At 37.6% G+C, this 20,268-nt stretch overlaps 1 protein-coding gene across 1 annotated transcript in view; it reads right to left on the reverse strand.

The window, feature by feature from the left end:
- LOC141910497 (single-minded homolog 2-like) overlaps positions 1 to 19,219 on the reverse strand; it is a 44,576-nt gene extending 25,357 nt beyond the window's left edge. Inside the window, exons 1-2 of the mRNA XM_074801193.1 lie at positions 18,978 to 19,219; positions 3,566 to 3,750 (exon numbers count right to left, since the gene is read on the reverse strand). Coding sequence (XP_074657294.1) covers positions 3,566 to 3,740 — 175 coding nt within the window. The 5' untranslated portion in view covers positions 3,741 to 3,750; positions 18,978 to 19,219. The remainder of the gene's footprint in view (positions 1 to 3,565; positions 3,751 to 18,977) is intronic.
- Between the last annotated feature and the right edge of the window lie 1,049 nt (positions 19,220 to 20,268).

Here is a 20,268-nt window from a genome sequence, read left to right on the forward strand (position 1 = left end):
AAATTAGAAAACTTCAAGCGTATACATGTCAAGAATTATCTCTAGGATTTATAGATATGTGAGGCGTAAGGATGAGGTGAAAATTGTAATGGCCTTAGTAATTGTCGTTTTTGGACATAACATTCAAGTATAATTCTCGTTGTGTAATATTCTTTATTCACCACATCACAGAATGGTGATGAAATTTATAGAATTTGATGTCGGTTTTTCATTAGTCGGACAAGAAAAAGCATGGAATTTCAAATGTCAGAGGAATGTTTTTTTAATGAAAAATGGTGGCGTTACCTTCATTTCAGTAATTTAACCCAATGTGCATAGAATATACGTTGCTCGATTAAGATAACGTCTAGAAGGAAACATGTCAAATCAAGAAATGAGCGGACTTCAAGGAGCTGATCCTCTACCTTGCGCACCACCGTATGCGTTGCACGGGTCAAGGTCATCTTCACGGGAAGGGTGATTTTTTAAGACGGGCCGATTGCATTGGGCAATTATAGAATTTAAGTTGGTTATCATTACCAGAGCAGCTTGGGACAATATGAATGGGTCACCCTTGGCCATTAGAAGGCTTGTTGGCGGATCCAATGGCTGTGTAATCTGATGAACCGTGTGTGTGTGGAAGTGATATGCGTTTGCCGAGCTCTCTCACTCTTTGTGCGCAACGGTAGATCAATGGTAATGCACCGTTCTCTATTTCGCTTCGATTTACACAGAAGACAATGCAAGATCAACATTTATATCAATAATTGAGGTGCGATTTCAATTCATACGCCGTAGTAGTGAGCAATCGAGCAGCTGTCAAATACCTAACTATCGACAGTATTGCACAAAGGGGCAAGAAGTAACCAAAATCTCCAACTATCAGTGGGTAAAATATGAATTACAAAGCTCGTTGGCTAGTTGAAATATGCGCACTACGATTTTTCAAATGAATAACAGTATCGTATTCGGTTATTAAGGTTCAATAGATTTGCTTCTTGGGTACAAATGCCTAATGATGATGGATGGTTGCGGTACGGATCATTACCGCCATCGTTTCGGTCTCATCGCACCAGGTAAAACGCTAGATTGTTTCGGCCCGATCCGATGTAGTAAAACCAAACACGGAAAGTGTCAGGAATAAATTTGTCCCATCAACTGCCAAATGATCGCGGAAACTCGCAATTATAACAGAGTACTATGTGATAGCAAATGTGCGTGTGAAGGGAATGAAATAACAATGCTGTTGGTGCAACCGCTGTATTCCTGGGGTGTATTGAATTTGGTTATTACCAGCATCAGTGATTCTTATGGATATTTTTATCAGACGATAATTGTTTCGACTGAGCACCGAGACAGAAAATCAGTTAGGCGTAAAATTTACTCGAACAGATTCTCCTCTTCAGGCTGACAAGATTGTCCCTCGAAGCCTCTTTCCCTCGTCCCTATCCCTAGTACAATCTATACCGATCACCGATACGCTAATAACTGCGAAACTAGTCGCCCTTTGTGTCCTTCATGATTGATTAAACCCGTAAAATGGTCTAAAATAGATGGTGAAGATGACATTGGCATGATGCTATTACAAATTACAGCAACGGCGTCAGTAGATTTTTACCAGACGAGATATGGATCCGGAGCCAGTTTCTTTCAAGACACCTGGTGCATAGGGCTACATAATGATCGCTCTTCCTAGTACACAGCCAGTGAATGAAGTGACAACATTATGTACCGAGCCAGTTTAAGAGAGATATTCATCAGAGGCCGAAGATTCTGGGGGCAAATCAAACTTTTCCACACACATACCGCTGCCGTGTTTCCCATTTTCAAATAGTGCAGATAAAAAATGTAGATGTCTATATATAATGCCGATAGCGATATTGATTTTATCTTTTCGGCGTATACCACCCGATAGAGACAAGTCATTTTTAAATAAATTTGATTTAAATTATATTGAGAACTCCGCCAGCTGCCAAGAGTAAACATGGCGTCTCCAATTTATTATTTGATTTCACCAATTACTCGAGTTTGTGACCTTTTTATCGGTTCGAGAGATCGTGTACCCGGGTGCGCTGTTTGCAGACAGAAATTAATGTCGTGTCTTGTACTTCTCTCATACGTTCTGATTTATAAATCCTTGAATTATCAAGTAATGAAGATAAAATAGGAAACCAAAGCAATTCTATCATATTATACCTAGTTTCTGCTTGGACATTTCTTATGGAGGGAAAGATAAAGATAGTCTTACGTATTGAGTTTTACCTCACTAAAATTACTAATGGCTATCTGTAACACGGCAGAATCGTAAGATGATCAGGAAACCACACATGCCTATTTCTCGGCGAAATTTACGATTCTATCAAATTTACCTTTGCTCTGCAGCAACGTGAAATATTAAAACTAAAAATCTACAACGGTATTCGCTGAATGCAAGCGTTAAAATCATTAGTCGTCGTAAACTGATAAATCAAAGCAAAACCGAAGAGAAAGAATAGCTGTACGAGTACCGGTTTATTTTAGAAAAAAAGCTCACATATGTCGATGCACAACTGCAATACACACATGGTGTCATCCCATATATCAAATGGTCTGCCACCTTTTCATACGCAGATTTTCCTTTTTTGAGTTTGCGGTCACGTGACCATATCAATGTCACGGTCTCTGGTGAAAATCGTCTCGGATTCATACGATTTTTTTTCAGGATGGACGTGTGGTTCTAACCTTGGGAAATGTGTCGTCTGCCGCCGAGGGCTCTATGGATGGATTGCTATATGTCGAGAATGTCACGAACAATTTGGATTTATCTCGGGTTAGATGTACACATATTCATGAAAACTTTGATAGATTAGATTCGTGAAAAGCCTAAGTATATTAGGCTACTATGTGTACCGAAAAATAAGAATTTCTAGTCTTATTTTTGAATTACCAAAAAACCTACAAACGTCAAGTCGGTTATTGGAAATATTCTTACACGCAATAACGGTATAAAAGGAATTATATAACATATTGTAGTTTTTGGTTAATCTCAAAAGAGCGCCACGCAAAACTATAAATTCAATTTTACTTCATTTACTAAAAAGTAATGCTCAATATATTCCATATTGTCATCAAAAGATTAAATGACAAACGAGAATCGGGATATGATGCCTCCCATAGGAACCGAATATACTAATCACATTTCATGTAAATATGAATCCAGACATCAAACTAGAATCGTTCTCTGATTTTTAATTGTTAAAACATCCCTGCGGGTGACTTGCGGTCTTAATTCCATTTTAATCGTAATATTATAAGCATACGATGTAATGGGATTATTGGTCGAACGCCAGAAAGCAAGTGAAATCGCTTAATACAAGTAGCAATTGGGGAGCCATCCCTGAGGCAACAGTTATTGTTTGGGCGTTCAAACGAGTCAGCCCATCCGATTAGCTAGTCTAAAGACTTCAAATGAAGCCATGTGATACATTTAAAGAAATCATAAATTCGTAAAAAAATGAACTCAGATAAAGTTATTCAAATTATCAGTCTACCGACTTATTCCAAAACACGCCTTTTATATAAATGGGAAAAAAACGTTTGTTCCTACCTTCTGGGAAAACTGCCCTCATTTTTAGATAACTAGTCGTAAGTCGGATAATTGAGGCCTTGTCCAACTGACTCGTGATGGCTGCTGGCAAAGGCAGCAACTTTGCCAATTCGTAAAACTCTGCATTTTCCTTTTCTCGGCGACTTCGGGCGGCGTTCTTTGACTTTTCCTTCATAATGTTCTACCTGAAAAATAGAGAATAACACAAACTTAGAAAATCTACTATCTATTCAACTATGCGTTCAGCTGGTTAGCAATTTGCTTACCGTAGTCGGAATGAAATGAATAACTCCGACCATAATTTTCAATCGGAAATAAACTGATCACCGATGAAAAATGAAGTCTTTATAGCGTATAAAATTCCAGCTAGAATGCAAATTTGATATTCCTTTTCATGTCAAGTATATAACCCTATATCTTATGCTCCTCCACTAGACAAATTTCAGCGTTGATTAAAAACGTATTCGCAGCCTACAATATTTTTGTTCACATATGACACATGTCGATATATGCCTTTGTTATGTGCATTACGAATCAGTGACACAATTGAGTTATTTCATGACGTGGTGGATGCTGTTATGCTAAATCGAAGAGTTGTCCAATATGGCGACGGTGTGTCTGTGATAAAATCATGGGGATACCCTGTGATAAGGTGGCCGGACTACGATAGTAGCCCGAATGGTGACCCCAAACAAACCGGCGATCCAGGAATAAGCCAACCTATTGAAATGCATCGCTTTCTGTGCAGCGGGTCTTTTGAAAAAGTAATGAATAAGAGAATTGTAGATGGAGAATCTACTATTACTGCCGATGTTTACTTACGAAGCGATTCATGTTAGCTAAAGGTAGTTCAGACCATCAATGGTGTCTCCGTGAATGTGGAAACCTGTCCAATACACTATGAGCTGTCATGCTGCTTCGCCTTAAAGTCGCATCGGAATAACTAAGAACTATTGATAATTCCATCGTGTCCTATTGGACCTCTACAATATGCGGACAATAATCTATCACATCCAGTTCAACTGATACGGGTGTGTGACTCTGCGAAATCTCGACCGAATATACTAGAAAACATTGCGACAATCAATTTTCCATTTTTGTCACCGCGCTTTAGATCGTTTCAATTCTCTATTTTTGACAATCCAACATTTTATATCAGATACAATTTGCGAAAAAATATCCTCGCCATTCTTAACCCTCCTCCTGAACTGAACCTTGTCTGATCTTATATGATATTATTCATTAAGTATTTATAAATTCGATGGATTGGATTGCGTGAAATATAACAAAAACGAAACCACCGCGGTACGAGGCTCACTGATTTCAAGATGAATTATTGATAACAGTTAACAAAATTAATGCGTAAAAATACAAGCACTTGATTTCTCATCTCAGAAGGAAAAATCGGTTTTACGGTTGAACATCCACTGTATAAAACATGTGATTAATTTTCTTATAGATTTATATTAAAGCATATATGAGATACCTTACTCCGAATAAACCCTGATGCTTTGTCAATTGACTATATAACAACCCGTGCTTCTTGGTAGATCTTTGTTACTCGCTCGTGAAATAAAATAGTGGCAGGTTTTTGATCATTTAGTTCGATAATTCGCAGTAAAAGGTCAACATTATCTAACGCCGTTGCATATTTGAAAATAGATAAAATTCGCGTATTTGCAATCTGCGCGCTCTGAAAAAGCAATAAACCGCTCAGAATTATTTCCATAATTCAATATTAATCAGACTAGGGATCAGATGAATCTTATTCTTCGGCCGGGTTAGATTTGTATACACGTATGGTTTTACTGATTGAGAGAGTACATGTGTCGCAAATCTGATATCGTTTATGTTTATTAAATTCGCCGTTAAAACGTAAAAATGATAAACCAAATCGAGTGGTTGTGATGTTTTTCCTGAACGACAGGTTGCTCGATTTATCGACCCGCAGATAAGAGGGTCGCACAAATGACTATTAACTTGGCAGTTATCGAAACTGTCAGAGTATTCAGTGCCTGCGTTAAGGTTTTTTTATCGGAACTTATTCACAATTGGATAAAGAATCGAAGACCAAAATGATAGCGTAACATGGTGGGGCAAACGATAGAAAAAAGATCTATTACGTCTACCTGAGCTATCAAGATTATCGTATCGTTGTCAATAATGGACATCACCAAAAATATAATTTTTTAGTATGTTAAATTAATTGGAATGCCGAATTGTTTTATGAGCAAATGATGATTAGTTTTCGACATGACTTGAAGATAGGCCCGAAGCGGTGAAACAAATCGTGAAAGTATTCCAATTGTGGTAATCGTCGCCAATTGGATCGTCATCGTTGAGGTTCGTGACAACTTGCAGATTTTTGGAAGCTGGCCTGACAACGCGAAGGCCTGTCAGATTTCGATAATTAGCCCTAGCTGATTCCACAGTAGAAAGTCATTATTCGTGCAAATAGTACATAAGCCAACATACCTTGCATGTTTTGGTGTGTGCATGCGCTGTCGAAATAGCCGGGCGATCCCTTGCGTGTCCTGCGGCCTGTAAGAAGCGAGGGAAGGGCACGTTCGGCGGATTGTCGCAAACTACTTTCACAGTCTCAATCACGGTGAATCAAGCAAAATATCACGCACAAACACTCATAGAAGCAAAGTTTTTACAAGTGGCCAAACACAGCCACTGGTTGGTACTGCAAGCTGGCACGCTATTGGCTAATACCTAATGAATTGCATCTCGGGGGCCTTTAAAACGCTCGTAATCACGTCTCCATCACTGAGAGATGTTGCTGATGTTGCCGCAGCGACTGGGAACAAGATACGGGCGTGTAGTTTCCTCGGGGAGACTGGAGAACACGATTACGCGTCCGGAATTGGTCCCAACGGTCAGGGTGCCGCAACGTACCGCAACGTAAAAACACACTAACGATCTCGCTCGAGTATTGACAATGGATTCTTGTCATGAAACCGGCCGTCTGTAAGTTCCGATATCCTCAGATTCGTTTTATATACTCCACGGCTGATTGTTTGAGATAATTGTCTTCTGGCCATCAGCGACGGTAATCCAGCCACCTCAAGGGTTTCAAGTCGCGCTCTCAACCACCTATACTTTTATTTACAAATGTTCTATCGGACAACTCGGGTCATATTTGCTTGAATTCTGTTCGGATTTGCAAGTTTCAATAAATGCGCGTGTGTCACATTTGCGTCGATCAATCACCGAGGAGTTCCGTCGTCGAGAAACTCCGTGATTGGTCGACCCACTGTAAAAGGCTAACGCTATGTAGTTTTCCGTAGAATACGCCTTCGAAAGAGACACTTTTGAGGTATAATAGTGGGAGGTACTCGCCGTGCGACGACATCGTGGAAAAATGTGTATTTCATTGTATTCGAAATGATGAGACTTTTGTCATGCCAAAAAGGAACCGAAGAATAGTCGACCTACATCATAGTACCGGCGCATACCTTTTAACACAATAAAAATAGATTCCCGAAGTTATTCCAACACATAGGCTAACTTGTGAAGCACTCTTCTTAACAAAACCCTCATACAAAAATCGTTGTTATTGTAGGCCCAAACTCGTAGGATTAGCTGGATTGGTTTTTAGCAGTTGCATGTGTTTTGATTATCAGCGCCGACCAAAGGCACGGCAAATTCGGCCTGTTACAATCGCCTGTCTTGGCTTTGTCGCGCTCAATTCCATCGGACCTATTTCAAATACGCTTCGTTTCACTTAGTGAATCCAATAAGCCACTTATTCCACCCCATCGTCCAGACTTTCTTTCGGGTTAAGTGGCCTCTTTAATTCAAACATAAAAGTTTGACTTGAAAGTGAGCGTAGTGTCTAACAAGTGTTGCTTTGTCATTTTATACCGTTAACCTGTACACCACATGTCTTGACTTAAAATTCCAAGTCGGCGTTAAATTTCTTTCCAAATTTTCCCTATTTCACTCATAGGGCTTTTTCAATCCATAACAGTGAATGCACCACAACATTGTCTCTGTCCGGGCGCCCAGACGAGGCCCTAAAAAAATTCGGAATTTTTATCCGTTTTGTTATAGCGTCCAATAAATGTGAAATGCGTCTGTTGGTTGATTTTTCGTCAACGCTATCTTGGATCCAATCGGTTTTTCTGTGTCCTTTAATGTCTGGCGATGATGGATTCCTTTTTATCCAACTTCAGATTTCCCGCAAAATTGCTCTATTCTTTCGGAATTTTTATGGTGTCTAAACCGGACCGAATATTATCACAGCGCGTGGCTTGGTCTGTTGGTGATTTATGAACTTTGCGGTTGTGCCATTGGAACAAAACCGTCAAACCGTAGAAATCGGCGTCAATAGCTGCCGTGAGAATGGCAATAATCAGCAACCCCACCCTCTCCCGGAGGCTATGTCACCCCTCCATTCGATTGCGACTCGTCAGAACGCTGATAAGCTGCCATCGCGGTCTGGTCGTCGGGATGAATCGCTTCGCTGTCTACTCGTTGGCCGTTTGATTTTTCTCGGGCCTATTTGTGAATTCAGAATACAGTCAGCATTGGGGCTCTATGTCTCCAGACGTTGTCAAGATCGCTATCTCCCGGCATAATAAATACTAGTTGGCTTTTATACCAACCGCCATGATACCCGTCTATCAGTACCTTTTATAACCAACACACTGAAAAGCGTTAAAGACTCGAACCGTTTAGACGCAGAGTATAACACTGCTATCTTTGGCAACATCTTAATTCTAGTGAATACTTTTTGAACTTTGAAAAGGTGTCATTATGCCGCGACAATCAAAGAAATATTTGAATCGTTTATTCGGGTTTAGTAGCTTTTTTATACAACAAAAAGTGGCTTACATTTTCACAATATAAAAGTCTGCTATAGATTTGGCTGTATATAAAACAATATTGTGTTACTGAAGAAAACCGAACGCCCAACATATATAGGACCTATTTGAATGTACTATGAGGCAAAACTCATTTTTTTTCTCTCGAAATGGGTTCAGGTATAATCGCAATTTTCGATATATAAGAAAAATTATTAGCAAATGAGAGTTATACTTTCGATCGGGGATTCGGAGGATAATTCATTAGTTTTGGTACAGTAATAGGAAGGCGCTGCATATTTATATAGATTCATTTTTGGGAAGGATGCAACCTAAAAAGGGACGTGTCAAAACGACATCTGTGACAAATGTCTATATGCGTGACACCAAGTCATCATTTGGAAGGCCTGCTGGTGCGATGATGTAGCGTATGCGTGAAACCAATAACAGCAATCAGCGTGCAAAAATGAATGAATGAATAATCAAATGAAATGATTTATATATTTTACCACCAATTGATTTTCGAATCGAAATCGAGCGAGAAACTCTCAACACTCTAGCCGCATGTCTTAAGATGGTAACCGAGGATAACGCACGCGAAAATTTCTTTTATGTCGTATTTTCAAATGGAGGGCCCATTTTGACTCGGTACTTCTATTTAAGTACGATAAGAACTTGTTGGTGGATGCTAGTTTCCATCCAAAACGTCAATTCAAAATAATTTCTAAATTCTAACATTAGTGTTCATCAATCATCGACGCGGATATGTTTAGTCAATTTAAATACCTGCTATAGCTAAAACTACCCATGGATACTAGTTTGCATCCAAAACGTCAATTCAAATTAATTTCTAAATTCTAACATTAGTCTTCATCAGAGATACATCGACGTGGATATATTTAGTCAGTTTTAATACCTGATATAGCTAAAATTACCCATGTTAATGGACACAATAATCAAATTTTGAAATTTTCCAAAATATGTGTTTCCGTATTTTCTTTTCCTCATGCAGTAGATGGTTTTATCCAGACCGTGAATTTGCAAAGGAGTATATTCAAGTGAAGCATCATCGCCACTTATTATAGTGAACATGACTTCACCATGGCTACGGTTAATCACGTTTTCTTTGGCAGACGTGAGATGATTTCGGTGTTCGGAGGCACGGATACACGGTGCGTAGTTCAGCTAACAGATTTATGAACCGACACAAGACGATGTCACCGATAAATTCTTAAACGTGATTCACAACAACGCCCAGATGTTTTTCTTCACGTATTTGCGTTGCTGCGGTGTTCCTTTCGCAGGCTAGATCACAGGGCAGTATCAATTTCTTTTTTTAAATTTTCAATTTGAGGTAACGAATGATTCGAGAGATTTCAGGCCACCAAACACGTTTTATGCGTTGGGATATTCTTGGTGATAAAAGTAGTTTTGATCCGGTTTCTTTTGCTTTCTTTTCGTCTGCACACAGACAGGTCGCGCTGTCACCAAACGACGACATTGTGATATCATTTGCATAAACTCCTCCCACAGAACGAATGACACATGAAATCACATAAACGCAAAGCAATTTATTTAATGACATGAATGCGAATAGAAGTAACTGCTCGCTAATCAGAGTTTTACTAGGTACTTGACTGAAATATATCAGTTTATTTTCCATTCACACCCCAGTAAATAATTGATCAAATAAATCTGAACTGATTTCTCACTCTTTTCTATATTAAGCGTATACGAACGTCAACAATTTTTCGAAATCAAAACTTAAATTTTGTTAATTGAGTCGCTTACGAAGGATGCCTCTTCGAAAAATGAGTTTAATTCTGTCATAACTTTCTCTTGATACTAAATGATAAAAAGTATATAGAAGTAAATGTGTATGTATATAACATGTACCGAAATGGAGAAAATAAATTTTAAGTTTAAGTTGCGTCACTGTTGAGCTATCGAATTTTTGTATTGTAAACGACTAAATTCGCCAAACGCAGGGCCAATAGAATGGAGTGTCCCGTCATTAAGGCTAGTAGGGTTAGTACGGGACATTTTCGCATTGTATTTTTTTTATCGTATTTGTATATTGTCCATAAAACGCAAATAGTGGATATACAACCGACGATGGTCATAAAGATATTTTCAACGTTTTAGTTACCATTTTCGCACCATAACTGGCAAAGATTCGCACCTCGAAGTTACCATAATTCACGCATTGTGATGGCTGGGGATGTCATAAACTGCCATTTTAGTCAGTTATACACAGTTTTCGCATTTAGCTGATTGCGTACGGTATCGAACATATATCTTCTCCAGATAGAAACAATGCTCGAGGCAGACGAAATCAATATATTATGATGTAAATAATATGACGTGAGTGTTTCATGGTAATATGTTGAGAATTTCTGCATAAAATTCACGTGTTCGAGCGATTATCCTATAATAAGGGAGCAAGACAAGATCGTCGTGGGTGTTCGGATTACCGTTCGACTTAATGTTACATTACCCCTGACGAAATGGACGATATAGAATAAATAGCTTCGATTAGATTCGATCAAATGACGAAAATATATTTTAAAAATTCTTTTCTAAGATGTACTGAAATTTGTCTACGTACCTCGTACAACATGAGTTACAATGTAAGTCATATCACAGATATTCCTTTTATGGTTCTGATATTCCATTAAGTTTTCGGAGAACCGATAAAGTCATATAGTTATTTTGTCTTCGGGAAACTCTAGACAGAAACGAAAGCCCGTTTTCTATCAGAATGCCCTACCCAATATCAATAAGGGAGTGATAAAGAAGCCAGCATTTTACTAAGAATAAACCGTTGAAATTGAACTGAAATTGAAAACAACATATGCGCAACTTGTTCAAATAGAAATCAAAATCAATCCAATATTCCGGTTGGTGATAAAATCTTCTTTTTAATTCTTATGTCATCGATATTCCCTCGGTTCTTTTGTCCGATTTCGGTCTTTGAATGATATCGCGATAGTTATCAAAGTTTCGTGTGTTTAACGACATTCGCCAAATAGGATTAGCAGAAGATCTTAGAGAAGTCATCTGGCAAATGGTATGGCGATCACACTCCACATATACTTAAACTACATGTTATAACATTTTACTCGTATCCGCTCCATTTCTGCAATAAAATTCAATATCGTTTGATTTATGAAGATTATATTCGAGATTTATCGAAACATGCCACATCTGCGTTTATTCAACAAACAAATGTGTATGTACGAAAATAGTGGCTGTCGTTGAACAGCGAATATACATAAAAAGATAATCGTAAAGTCCTAAAATTTTAAGTCATATCATTATACATATAAAATGCTGAAAGAATAAATATATTGATTTTATTCGTTTTTTAGAATTCATGATTTCATTGATTGAAGTCGAACCATACCTCAAAGCAGTGGAGACAAGAAGAATTCGGTATATATATATAGATATATAGTTTATTGAAGTGCCATCTTTACAAGTAAAGCCAGCCTATAAAAGGCTTACAAGACACAAACTTTCATACAAATATAACATATTCATGGCATGTTACCATATATCGTATACTTATAGTTGATCTAAATGTATTTTGTTGCACTTGTGATGTAGATAAGCGTCTAGATTCTGTAATGAGGATTCATCAATCATAATGATGATTGATAATGATGAATAATGATTATGAAGTGAAGTATGATTACACATATCATATATTTCGTAAATTACTAAAATTTCCCAGCACGATCCCGGCACATTTTTATTTTATCTTTACACCCTTATGCGCAAATCACCGTGGAATAAACTTTTCGCACAATCATAACACCACTTGATAACATTCTCTAGGGCTCTTCGCGTGCTTGAAGCCGTTACACCGCTCTCAAAGTTCATGTCCACTGTCAAGTACTCCGAGGCTGACAGAACATTACAAGCCCTTGACCACATATCGGTCATTGTCGATGACTTATCCCATCATGTCAATCGGGCCAAATCTGATTACTCATATTTGCAAGAAAGATTAGCCGCTGGGTACAGAATTTCGTTTCTCAAATTAATCGGAATTTCCCGGGGCACCGAGTATAATTGGTCGATTTAGCGGATAGACGTTTCATTTCGAATGATCCGTTCCAATAATTGAAATGTTCAATGCGGGCTTGTCGTCGGTACGGCGTAACTTCAGAACTTCAGAGCTGAAATGACTTCGTATTCACATTCACAATTGTACCGAAAACTTCGGAAATGGCTGATCCTTGTATATGTGTATATTTGAACAAAGACTTTTCACTTGGCTATTAATTGACACCTTTTAGACGGCTTCTTTTGAAGCGTAAGCGACAACCCTTCGAATCAAAGAGCATTCGTTCATAAAATAAATAAACCACGGTATTTGTTGATATATGAAAACGATTAAGATTAAGACTGACCGCCGCAAATATATACGAACAATGTCTTCGTTATGGAGACGATTTGTGTCTCGAGAAATACAATAACAAAACAGATAATGTCAAACTTCTTCTGTCTTTGAAATATTCATATCTTCAGTCGAAACTTTTCATATGTCCTTACACGTATAGGTCTTTGAAATTCTGATTGGTATGATACCATTCGAAATGATGCTGATTTGAAACAAGCTTTATATATATATATATATATATATATATATATATATATATATATATATATATATATATATATATATATATATATATATATATATATTTATATATATATACGTGTCTAAAAACTCTTACTCCTCGTCTAAGAGGCCTTGTGTGAAGGAGGTTGCCTCCGAAGCCATGGCAAGAGAAGTAACAAAACCAACGCGCATCTGAGCGGATGTACGATTACCATCGAAGTGATTCGTCTGAAAATCTTCGCTCTAATTTTACGGTAAAATCTTCATCGACTAGGCAACCGTTTCATTTTTATATTATTTTCTTAACTGATCAGTCCCCTACCTGACTCCAGTGGGTGTGATTTAGTTTGTTATGGAGCTTTCTACAACCGGTCGCTCAGATTTTTACGGCAAATAAACTTAAGATATAAAAAATGATAAAATACCAATTAGAAAGTCACCCGAAGGTCTGAAGATACACGTGGCCGAGTCTTCAGTAGCACCAAACTAAAAAAATAAATTAAAAGGGGGTTGGGTTCAGTCCATACATAATTGAATTATACCATTTTTTGATTTAATGTCAGAATAATCGACAACCTTCAAAAACATGTCAAATCGAAAGAGCACTTAATGGGGGAGCCACTAGCTGGTGAAAAGAATAAGGGCTGGCATTTTTTCCGAACAATGAAGTGAAAAGAATACCAATCAAAATGGAATTGCGTCGAAGAAGACTTTCTTGGATTGTCATCGACTGAATAGCTATCCATTTTATAAGTAAATTAAATCAATTTTTATAAAAGAAACATTGAAACATGATCTCATTTGCTTAAACCCGATAGGAGTATGAAAATCGTTTTGTGCGTTCATAGACCACACACCTGCATTATTGTTTGAACTTGCAAGACCATATAAAGTTAAGAGTTGCTGCCAAAATTGATTTCGAGGTGTTTATAATGGCCGATGTATCCGCAATGTACTTCAAATTGATAACAAAAGGAAATCAATCGAACGAAAGTAACTTGGTAAATGAGGGAAAAGTATCACGAATCCATCATGATATATGCTATACATATTTATACATACAATGGGTATAACTGTTGCTCGGTATATAGACAGCAGCAACATTTGGCTGAACGAAGCGAACTTAATTACAAATAAGGGAATATTTTAGATAAGATGGCGTACAGATGAGTTCATCCACGAACTACCGTTTTCAAACTGTAAGAAATACTCAAGAACTTGCCTTGTCAGTTTTGACATAATGAGATTTTATCAATGTAGGTTATGATATTTGATGACGTTTTGATATGGGCTATATTGAATACCGCAGGTGTAACGCGAAATTCGACAAAATTTAACCAACGCTGAACAAATATTACGCGCACCTAAGGACCTTTTCTGATCAACAGTATGCTCACTGATCGCACCCGCAAACGTCTGAAGTTACCCGCGTTAAGATTAATACTTGTTGACCAATTTCATGGGCATCTTCACAGTCAAAACAAATGTTGTATTTATTCGACCTCGTTGAACTCAAAAAATTTAATTCGTCTTGTATTCCTCTGTACGTACCACGTCACCGGCAAGTATATGTATATGGGAAAAAGATGACCGGGATCGAGCAATACACCGTGGGCTCGTCCATTCTACACGAACAGCTGGGGCCCGGGAGATCAACAACTTGGTCAAATATGTTCAAATGTTGTTAACACGAAAGGCATCTCGAATACGAGTCATAAATTCCCAGCAACATGCCATTGAGTTTATCTTTAGCCCGTGACGAACGTGACTTGGCAAAGACATTAATGTCCGGGTGCTCACGAAAAAGTTCGGTTTGACCAGCGAACACCCCATCGGCCAGCCGTACATCTGTCAAATAATCAGCTAGATTCACATCATCGCTTTATCTAATCTTGTATCGCGGTACATAATATGCTTATATTGAGATAAATTCCCAATCATAACTCGATGATCCTTAAGGTTCGGTTAAAAGCCACTATCTAGTTGAACAGTATTGACAACGAAGGGCAGTGCTTCAGTGTGTTCGTTATTTCCAAAGTCTCTAAAGGAATATTATCAATTAAAGCGTCCGGAATAATAGAAATAATATACTAGAGCATCACTGATGATGCACGGACAATTCTACTAATTGTGTTGTACAAATTATTTTTGCAAATACAAAGTTGTGAGTTGAATGGGTCCATTTTGAGTCATTCTGAGGTTATAATTCTCTGTTTGTCTAGAGTTTTCTGCATTGTAAATCTTGATTTATTCGTCGGACGTACCTGCAGAAAAATGATATATACCATACTTATTTTTGTTTCAAATCAAGCAAATGCTAGCAAAAAAACTTATCGTCATCAAATCGTATTAGAAAATGCGCAAGGCAAAAATTGTAGTGAAACATAAATCAAACTATTTTCATAGTGATTATTAAATTTGCTAAATAACATGTCCGCATGAACAAGTTTTATAGACTGGTCTTCAGTTACTTTCACCATTTGGATGGTCGTCAGTGTACGTCAATGTTTTATTCTAAGTTGCGTATGAATCTGCAACTAATTTCATTTACTAATTGAAAACTGTTTTAAATGTAAGTATTTTGGAATTTCGACTGTGTGGAACCAGACTTAAGTCAGCATTTGAATTATTACATTGCATATATAACACGTAGAGAAACCCTAGAAACTGTGTTTAAGTCTCGCAAATCTTCATATAATGTTGACAAATGATTCCATTCGACATTATATTTTACTCAAACTGAAAGTTGTAATTATGACTAGATTAGATTCAGTTAGGCCTACCTGCATTTCAAAGCAGTTCTAAAAAAAGATCTATTAGTTCAATCTATCAATTTGTTCAACTAAAATTTTATTCTTTATTCCATTCATTCGGTGATAACTATTCGAAATTCTTTTTTCATTTGACAGTATATTACAAATGAAATAATTTCTATTGGCGAATTATTGCAATCGTTATTTCTCTTCTAAAACCTCTTTCTACATGCTGTGTTATACTGGTAAGTCAAACAATCGAGTATCTAAATCTCGCATCAAAATGCAAATGCTAATACTATCCGTCGATCTATAGCGGTAAATACAAAGACATTCGCTTCGACTTCGGTACCGTTTTTGAAATAATGATGTTGTCGTATCTTTCATCGTGATCATCAAATGTCAAACTGGACAAATTGCTTTAGCGTATGGCTCCGAAATTTATCAGACGGGTCGTTATTATCTTATGAAGATCGGAAATATACTTTTTTACTTAATACCCTGCTGCAAATTTTTATAGTGTATTTGCATTACGCACGGGAATCGTCCGTAAATTCCAATTATTATCATCTAATTTCCGATTAACTTTTTGTTAGGAGAAAAATACGATGTCGAAGCCATGATTTCAAAATTAAGACGACGAATCGAGATGAAACGTCCGTATCATTTTTCCTTCGCGTTATCTACAATTAATATAAACGTATTGTTGGTATTTAATAAGATTCGAAGAAAATCTAACCGGCATTCGGGGATTGAATAAATCATGCAGGCAAGATCGAAGATAAATTCAATTGATCTGCGGTAGAATAAATCGATCTATCATGATGGATAGGCTAATGTTCCCGGGTGATGTATGTTACTAAAACCGGGCTGTGCGTTCGTCCCATCTTCAACAGGTGCCCACTTGATCGATTCTCGTACAAAGCCATACGCGTTTTTTTAACTTAAAAATCAAAATTCTGATAAGCTTCGTCCTCGAGCGATCTAAATACGCAGCTAAGCGAGTTATTATTTGACGATTACATCTTTCCGTTAAGTTCAAATATCAATTGTGCGGACCTTTTATTTCGGTGAAATCCGAATATTTCATTTTGATCAGATGAAACAAATCGCACCCAGAAATTCATCTATCATTAATTTCCTGAAGAAGTTCAGTTGTTCTATATAGTTTTTCAAACATGGAGAAAGAAGCTTACGCCGAGTTGATGAAATCAATTGGGGCGGCGTATATCATGACGTGACACGAGCGATTTATTCTTATCAGATGTCAACTTCGAACTTCCGATTTCTGGAGTTTTCGATGGATATATTTCTATGATAATGTTTGACGACACGCACAACAAGCCAATAGCTAAGAACCGAGAACTGTTTGAGAGCTCGTGCAGCACAAAATAACACAACTGCTGATCACGTACGAGCGTAGATATAGCTCTAATGCGATGATCATCGTATCATGCGTCTTGTTTAATAGTAAGACGTACCGTTTGTTAAGCCGAGTTACTCTGGTCAAAAAGATGACAATTTTCGGTTTTCAACTTAAAACCATTATCAAAGAATCAATAAAATCACGAATGCTGTTTTCGATGTTATAAATCTTTCAGTTTGTTTTTCATTTTGGATTTGAAACGCTGGAATGTCGATTGTCGAATTAATTGTCAAAAAGGGTATAGAATTCAAAGATTGATTTAATAGAATCTACAGATTCATTCAGAGGTTGATTTTTGTTTGTATACAGTACGCCAAAAATCACAATAAGATTGATCGCAAAATGCTTTCTTCGGATGCATACAAAATAATATAATATATATGGCTTTTCATTACCTTAATCATTCGTAATATAGTTTCTATCTGACACCGTTCTCCTCCATTTCACTGATGCATGATACACAATAAAAATTTGATTCATTTTTTCAAATGGTAGTTCTGGGTGGACTGTTGCATTATGGGTATATTCTTAACGCTTGACTCGCGTATATTTCATTCATGTCAAATAAAGCCAATTTCTTTTTTTTCAAATAATCGAAACCCTCAGAAAAAAATTAAACTTCAAATCTCATCAATTGCGGGACAGTTCATTACACTGAAATATATCAATCCGTTATAAACCACACACACACACGTGTGCCTAATTCATACGATTTGCAACGACTACTGAAGTTACATTTCTAGACAAATCGTACAAAAATAGTTGATTTGAAATTCAAGACATTAAACTGAAGCTGTCAGCAACGTCATCTGGCATTATCGGATTGAATTATACAAGTAACGATGGGCTTAATTTCATCGCACTGACACGGATAATATTGTGTTTCAACTGTCATAACCACAGCAAAAAAAACACACACGCCACTTTCAAACAAGCAATTATCAAACTTCAACCCGACAAATGGATCACGGTGCATGTTGACAGAACGTTGATGGGGTGATGACGGACAAACGGTTCGAAGTCATCGCCCGATCGAACCACTGAGTGGATCTATATACGTAATGCGCACAACACAAAACAGTGACAGTCAAATTACAGATGAAAAGCTTCATTTTCTCTCGGCTATTACCACCGCTACACATTCGAATACGATTCTCCAATAAATAATGTGCTTTGGTTTTGTTTTCACAGCCTGAACGGTATCGATCGATATTCCAATATTAAATCAAATTGATTCATATTCTCGCTTTTCTGAGCTTAACAGGAGATTATATCGGACAATGATATTTGCATCATCAATTTGAAACAGGACCTTTGTTGTCGGTCAGGGACAAGAAACAAACAGCCTCAATAGGGCGTTATTGGTCGTACATATGTATGTATACATATACATAGAGAGAGATTTGAACCGGGACCTCCGATGAAAATATTGTTGTCAGGGACACGGAACAACAATATGGCTTTATCTGTCTTAAGAATCTTAAGACGAAGCCGTATCGAGACTAGAAACGCCAGTCAAGGAACACCAGTCTTAATGCGTAGCCTATATCTATATATGTAAAGCCTATATCTAATTTCTATTCGAATATTTATTCGTATACATTATTTCATAATTTCACGTCTTAAGGATTTCAAAAACGGGGACGACTGAGAGGCCATCTGGAGTTCTGTGACAGACTCGGCCAGCAAATCATCGACTGCAGCGTCACCGCCCTTGACGTCATGGCAGGATCACCTGGAACGTACCCTTCATACGTCGCCACGTTAAACTGTAAGAAAATATTCATCTTACCTTCGCGATCGGTCTGCTTGCAACATACGTAGCATCATCTGTTCTTGGATAGATTTTTCAATTGAATGCCGGTCGCTTTCCTGCGTACATTACTCCTCCCGTACATTTCTCAGTAAACAGTCAATTATATCATGTTTTGCCACCACACATACACATCTACTATATCGTCTCGATTTATCTGTAGTGACTACCCGGGGAAAAAGATTCTTCTTCCGCCAGCCGAAAACACGTTACTGGCCCGACAAACATGTGTCTCCTATTGAAATAGCATACAAACTGACGCTTTATGTACGTTTAGCAAGACAGTTTGCATAGACTACAAAATAAACCTGATTTGTACAACTATAGCGCTTTTAAGAAGATGATCAAGTGGTTGGTTCTTTATGGAAACAACTCCAACATTTTTTTAGGAATTCTCAACTGGTTGGGAACGATTTTACGGCATTTCCTTAATTACGGCAACGTGATGTAGGTCAACAGATATTATCATTTAGTGGCGCCAAGCTGTCTACCGCGATCGTATAAAGTGGAGTCATATACACGCTCTAGATTGCCATATGGTTTCGTATAAGGTAATTTATATGAAAATCAATTGAAAGCTGCAATTACTGTTGGTGTTATAATTGTATAATTGATTTATGACGGTAATTGTGTGCCAGAATAAAAAGTTGCCCCCAAAATTATAGGACATGACCCTCTGTCAGTGCTGGCGTTTTCAGAAATGTGCTGTATAGGCTTAATATTGTAAACAAACGACGCTTCCCTAGCGAAGTGTCGCGAAAATGAATGTTGAAACAATCCAATGAATGCAACGAAAAGATTCAGGCATTCAACCTATTTCATGAATAGTTTTGGCGTTTTGCACTGTTCATTTGATATGCATGACAGTTAAACTTTATCGCGAACGATGTACAATAAGTCCATTTAAAAACTTGAAACCAAGCCGCGGTTTTGTAGGTCAAAAACAATTCGAAAAAGCGGCGCCACTCTGTCTAGGACAATCGGGTGGTTCTTGGGGCCGAGGTTTTTATGACGAGTTTTGAAGCCAGCTCAGCCAGCGTAACCGAAGATAAAGCACTTTGCAAAGTGATTTATTCATTTCAAAAGAGCTCACTGTCGTTTCCTCGAAAAAGCATTCCCAACTAAACAAAACTCGCAGAGAAAATAAATCTTACGTCCGCTTGATCTCCTTATACGCTTCGTTGGGCTGGCGCTCCACATTGAAAACATCCGGGGAAAAATGACCTAAGTGACACTCAGTGATATTTTGGCGTACGAATGAATAAAAAAA

Source organism: Tubulanus polymorphus, chromosome 1 (genome assembly GCF_964204645.1).
Source record: "Tubulanus polymorphus chromosome 1, tnTubPoly1.2, whole genome shotgun sequence".
Taxonomy (NCBI): Eukaryota; Metazoa; Nemertea; class Palaeonemertea; order Tubulaniformes; family Tubulanidae; genus Tubulanus; species Tubulanus polymorphus.